Source organism: Sinocyclocheilus grahami, unplaced genomic scaffold, assembly GCF_001515645.1.
Source record: "Sinocyclocheilus grahami isolate Dianchi unplaced genomic scaffold, SAMN03320097.WGS_v1.1 scaffold2990.1, whole genome shotgun sequence".
Lineage (NCBI taxonomy): Eukaryota > Metazoa > Chordata > Actinopteri > Cypriniformes > Cyprinidae > Sinocyclocheilus > Sinocyclocheilus grahami.
In genome coordinates, this window is record NW_015508163.1 from 17564 (window position 1) to 23785 (window position 6222).

The window sequence follows — 6222 nt, forward strand, 5'->3', positions numbered from 1 at the left end:
CATCTATTGCAGGCATCACTTCTGTTAGGAAATATTTTAGCCAGTTTAGCATTAGTGAAGTGAGCTCTGTGAAGCACTTTACATTGTATTAGGGCATGTCTAGCACAGATAGATGAAGAATGAATTAATCCAAGAATGTTCTTCCACTGGTCCTCCGATATGTCAATACCCAAATCTTGCTCCCAGGCTTGCTTAAGAGAGTCAACTGGAGATGGAGTAAGGGAAGTTATTTTACCATAAATGGTAGATATCAGCCGTCTTTGACCAGGGTCGAGAGTAAGAATTAAATCAAGTTCTGATTCAGGGGGCCGATTTGGGAAATAATTTTTGAATAAAGTGCCTCACTTGAAAAATATTAAAAAGATGGCTATTAGGAAGGTTGAATTTAACTGATAAAGAAGGGAAAGAGGAGAAGATTTCCTTTTCATACAAATCGTTCAACGTAAAAAGACCCTTAGTTGCCCAAATATCGAAAACCCAGTCTGAAAGGGACGGAGGAAATAAATGATTATTGGAAATTGCCATGTAAATGGAGGCTTTGTGTAAACCGAATTGTTTCTTGAATTGATGCCAGATCTTAATAGAATTAATAACTACCGGATTGCTTGAAACTTTGTGTAGATCAAGAGGAAGCTGAGAACAAACATTAGAAAGTAAGGAACGGGAGGAAGATATTTCTATGTGTAACCAGGGTGGGCTAGAATCACTGCATCTATGGCCAACCCAGTAAAGTAGCTTATTGATATTACATGCCCAAAAGTAGCATTGAAAGTTTGGAAGTGCTAAACCCCATTCAGTTTTGGGAAGCTGGAGAACGGATTTTCTTGGGCTAGAATCACAGCATCTATGGCTAACCCAGTAAAGTAGCTTATTGATATTACATGCCCAAAAGTAGCATTGAAAGTTTGGAAGTGCTAAACCCCATTCAGTTTTGGGAAGCTGGAGAACGGATTTTCTGATACGTGCTGGCTTGTTACTCCAAAAGAACCCATTTAATTGCTGGTCTAAATAAGTAAAAAAGGATTTATTAATGCAGACTGGGACATGCTGAAAAAGATACAAGAATTTTGGTAGGATGATCATTTTAATAAGATTAGCGCGACCTATCAGAGATAAGGAAAGGGAGCTCCACCTAACAAAATCAGATTTACATTTGTCCACAAGTGGTATAAAATTCTTAAAAAACAAATCTTTAAATGAATTGGTAATAAATTTGCCCCGGTATTTGAACCCATCCAAGGCTAACTTAAAGGGGAATGAAGAGAGAGCAAGAGATTTAGCCATTTGATTAATGAAAAATAACTCACTTTTTTGAACGTTTATGTTACCGGGCTGACGAGACGTGAGACTTGCAGAGCTTTTTTATTGGAGAAGACAGAGACGTGGTCATACAGCAGGCATGGGTCAGATAATGGCAGACAGGTATATGGTGGGCAAAACACAAGAATGGTCCTAGGGCTAGCGCAGGTCGACGATCGGCAGACAGAATCAAAAGGGGCAAGACAAAAGGGGTGAATCCAAGAAACCAGGCGAAGATCAGAAACCGAGAAGGCTAAGGCTAAGGCTAAGGCAAATGACTAGGGCTAAGGCTAAGGCTAAGGTTAATGACTAGGCCTAAGGCTAAGGCTAAGGCTAATGACTAGGCCTAAGGCTAAGGCTAAGGCTAATGACTAGGGCTAAGGCTAAGGCTAATGACTAGGGCTAAGGCTATGACAAGGGCTCCGTAAGGTAGCTATCTCTAGGGGAGTGATAAATGCTGAAACAATACTCGGCAGAGGGAAGGGATCAGAGTGAGTGTTATATAGTGAGGGAGTGATATGAAACAGCTGGGTGCAATCAGTGTAAACAGGTGTGTGCAATTCGTGCTGAGTGCAATCAGTAATGCATGATGGGAAATGTAGTCCGGGGTGATGTGCAACAGTGTGTAGTGTGAGAGTCAATGAAATGGAAAGTTCATGGACCGGATTCGTGACAGTTTAACTTATATTCTGATAAACAGCCAAACTGCTCTAGAATGGATAGTATAGGGGGGAGAGAGGCTATAGGGTCAGATATGTACAATAGCAAATCATCCGCATAAAGGGAAAGTTTATGGACCAGGCCATGGCGGATAATGCCTTTAAATGTATCATGACTACGAAGCCAGATGGCCAATGGTTCGATAGCTATATTAAATAGCAAGGGCGAGAGTGGACACCCTTGACGTGTCCCACGTTGGAGCAAAAAGGGTGGCGAACGAACACCATTGGTATGCACTGATGCAGACGGGAAAGCATAGAAAAGTCGAATCCAAGAAATGAATTTGGTGTCAAACCCAAATTTACCTAAAGCAAAGAACATGTATTCCCACTCCACCCTATCGAACGCTTTCTAGCATCCAATGAAACTACAACTTCAGGGGTAGTGGGAGATGGAGAGAGAATAATGTTAAGTAATCTTCTAGTATTAAAGAAAGAATGCCTCCCCAATGTAAAGCCCGTTTGATCCAATGAAATTATGGATGACATGGCATCTTGGAGGCAAAGAGAGAGAACTTTAGCTAAAATTTTACAAGCTATGTTTAGCAGAGAAATCGGTCAGTAGTTACTGCAGGAGGTGGGATCCCTGTCTTTCTTTAAAGCAAGGATATGAATGCCATATACAGAGTCGCCAGTAGTTGACCTTTTTGAAAAGAATCGTTATACATCTTCACCAAAATTGGGACTAGTAAATTAGAATATTCTTTATAAAATTCAACTGTAAACCCATCAGGGCCTGGGGATTTCCCATTCTGCATTAATCTAATGGCTTCTTGGACCTCCTGGGGTGAAATGGGGCTACCTAATTCCTTAGCAGTGTCTTCATAAATTCTAGGGTAATTTAATGAGTCTAAGGGGTTGGGGATCTTTGCTGAACCTGAAGAGTATTCAGAGGTATAAAAGTTAATATAGAAGTCTAAAAAAGCTTTGTTGATTTCAGCTGGGTCTGCAGTAAGATTGCCTATTGAAATTACCTTAGAGGCACTGGCTGCACGAACCGGTGGGGTAAGAGTGCCCCCGCCTTATCACCATGTTCGAAGAAATGCTGCTTAGTTTGTCACAGTTGTCTCTCTACAATGTGTGTCATCAAACAGTTATATTCCGATTGTAATACAAGTCGCTTTTTGTAAAGGGTTTGGGAGGGAGAGATGGCGTATATTTCATCAAGTTTGAGAAGTTTTTCTAGAATGTCCTGCCTTTTAGCACGTTCAACCTTATGCATGTGTGATATGAAAGAAATAATCTGACCTCGAACAAAAGCTTTCAGAGCTTCCCATAAAACCCCACTATTAACCTCAGGGGTATCATTGAATTCAATGTAATTACTAATTTGAGTGGCAACAAAGTTCTTAAACTCGTGATCTGCTAAAAGATGAGAACTAAATTTCCATAGAGATGGGGAGGTAACACTAAGCGGGAGATTGATATCAATCGATGTGGGAGCGTGATCTGAAATAACTATCGGGTGATAAATGCTAGCAGTAACCAGATGCAGCAATTTATTGTCAATCAAAAAATAGTAAATCCGGAAAAAGTTTAAAGACTTTGCTATGGGGGTTTTTAAATCTCCAAGGAGCTGAAATTCCTAAATGAGATGAACAAGTAAGCACTACTTTAGCAGAATTTGATAAATTGATTTGCTTAGATGATGACCTATCAAGACGTGTGTCTTGCACCAGATTAAAATCGCCCCCAATCAGTAGGTGATGACTGTCGCTGTTCGGAATTTTAGCAAAAAAGTTAACGAAGAATTGCTCATCATCCCAATTGGGAGCATAAATAGAGACTAAGACTACTGGAAAGTTGTTTAACAAGCCCGATACTATGACATAACGGCCATTAACATCTTGAATAACTTGTACTGGCTCAAACGATATATTCTTACTAACAATAATAGCAGCCCCTCTAGCCTTAGCAGAGAATTTTGAATGAAGAACATGACTCATCCAAGCCCTTTTGATACGTTGGACATATAATGTTTTAAGATGCGTTTCCTGTAAAAATATAATATCCCCTTTCAAATGTTGAAACTGCGTCATTACCTTACCAGTCTTAACGGCCTTATTCATTCCTTTAGTGTTCCAAGAAATCAGGCGCACACCTTTACCCATCTTTGAAGTGTCAGGAGCCATCTAGAACAATGTAGAGGATTGAGGTGACTTGAATTGGTATGGCCTTCTGTAAAGCGAAATAAGAAAAAAGACCGAAAACAGGAGCGGAATAAAAAAGAAAAAAAAAAAAAGAAAAAAGAAAATAAAAACCCACCCAAAATTGTGGCCCCAAAGACATCCCCCAAAGTGCAAACATTATCCGAGCAACACGGCTCAATGCTCTCAAGACTTCCGACATCTCATTCCCGCCACCTACTTAAAGGTCAACCCCCTTTCAAGTATATTGGGTCCCAACCATATTCTAACATCAGATATTGCTGAATGTCACAACTGCAAAGTTTTACAGTCAACAGGTGCGTAGAGAAGAGAAAGTCCAGTCCGTGCGAGTCATGGATTAAAAAATATAAATGGGAATAAAATAAATGTAAAAAACTGTAAGTACTACCCACTATAATGGAGGGAAGAAAAGGTAAATAAAAAAAATAAAAAATGGTAAATAATAATAAAAATTTATTATTTTTTTAAAAAGGTAAATTATAAATTTAAACATAACTTAGTAAACAATTTAAATTACATTTTGTACACAACCATGTAACATGTACAGTCACTGAATAAGCTAATATAACCATGAAAAATACTGAACTGAACCAATCTAAAGTATTATGGCAGCACATATTGTAGGCGCCACGGCAGAGTCTGAAAGGCAGCGAATGTGTGTAACAGCCGCGAAATTTTCAAAGGCAACAAGTAAATTGAAAACAAGGGTGCACACAACCCCTCCATGATGCCTAACGAGAGTAATCTATAAATCTAAAATAAACAGAACTTACGCACGTTCAAATGTAACAACTAGGCAATAACTAGTCAGCCATTTAAGTCTTGCAGAATTCAAAACATTTAGCGAATGCTAACGTTACATCCTGAGTCACCAACCGAGCCAGCCACACAGGTTACTGCATCAGTCGCTTCAAGTTTAGTCCTCAGCAGAACGTAACTATGCAATGTAGTCCTTGGCTTCAGCGACCGATGCAAGTCTTCTTCTGTTTCCCTCCTTCGTAACGATAGTAAGCCTGTCCGGGAACAGCAGCGCTGGTTTTAGTCCCAGTTTGTAAAGTTCAGACATCACCGCCCTGTACTTGGAACGTTGCTCCAGCACCTCCAGAGCGTAATCTTCGAAAATAGTGATAGGAGTGCCGCAATAATAAAGCTTTCCTCTCTTCACTCTGGCTTCGCAAATTATTTTTTCCTTCTGCTGAAACTTGTGAAGCCGTACAATAACAGGCCTAGGCCTCTTTCCCCCGGCCTCGGTTTGTCAGCCAGTGACCGGTGCGCTCTGTCGCACTCCGGCGGAGATTCCAGGACTCCATCCCCAAACACTTCTGCGAGTAGCTCAGAGAAGACAACAGACGGCCGAGGTCCTTCTATGGATTCAGGTAGCCCAATAATTCTTATATTATTACGCCGGCTACGAAACTCGAGGTTCACGAGTTTAGCAAGCAGTTTAGAGTTGCTCTCTTTTAACATAGCACACGTAGTTTCTAAGGCGTGCGTGCGCTCATCCTGCGAATTTGCGTGGGTCTTGAGCGAAGCAATCTTCGAGCCATGTTCTGTCACGGTGGCTTGAATTTGATCCAGCTGTACCTCAAGTGTCGAGACAGTGGCTTTAAAATCTGCAGAGAGTGCAGCCTGGTGATCCTCCAAAATGTTAGCGATAGCTGCCATGCTAACATCTTTGCCGTCATCTCCGCACGCTTCAGCTTTCTGTTCCTTTTTGCCTTGTTTTGCTGATTTAGCTGCCATAATTGGATACTGATATGTGCACGCCAAAAATGTTGTCCAATTTGCAGTGAAAGAGAAATAAGTTGTGGGGTTTTAAGGAAGCTATAGAATAAAATGTTGCGGGAGCAAGATTCAACGCCTGTCTACGCCATCTCAACAAACCGGAAGCCGCATTTTGATTTTTAATTAATAATTAGTGTCCTGCTTTGCTTAGCAAATTTAAAGTCATGTAACAGAAGTTATGACTGAATTGATTTATACATTGTGACATATTTCAGAGTGAAACAGGTTTTAGAATGTGAAAAATTAAAGGG

At 40.5% G+C, this 6222-nt stretch overlaps 1 protein-coding gene across 1 annotated transcript in view; it reads right to left on the reverse strand.

Moving 5' to 3' along the window:
* The window catches only part of LOC107575901 ((E3-independent) E2 ubiquitin-conjugating enzyme-like), a 10432-nt gene extending 4503 nt beyond the window's left edge, over positions 1-5929 (reverse strand). The window contains exon 1 of the mRNA XM_016262216.1: positions 5403-5929. Coding sequence (XP_016117702.1) covers positions 5403-5929 — 527 coding nt within the window. The remainder of the gene's footprint in view (positions 1-5402) is intronic.
* Positions 5930-6222: the final 293 nt, after the last annotated feature.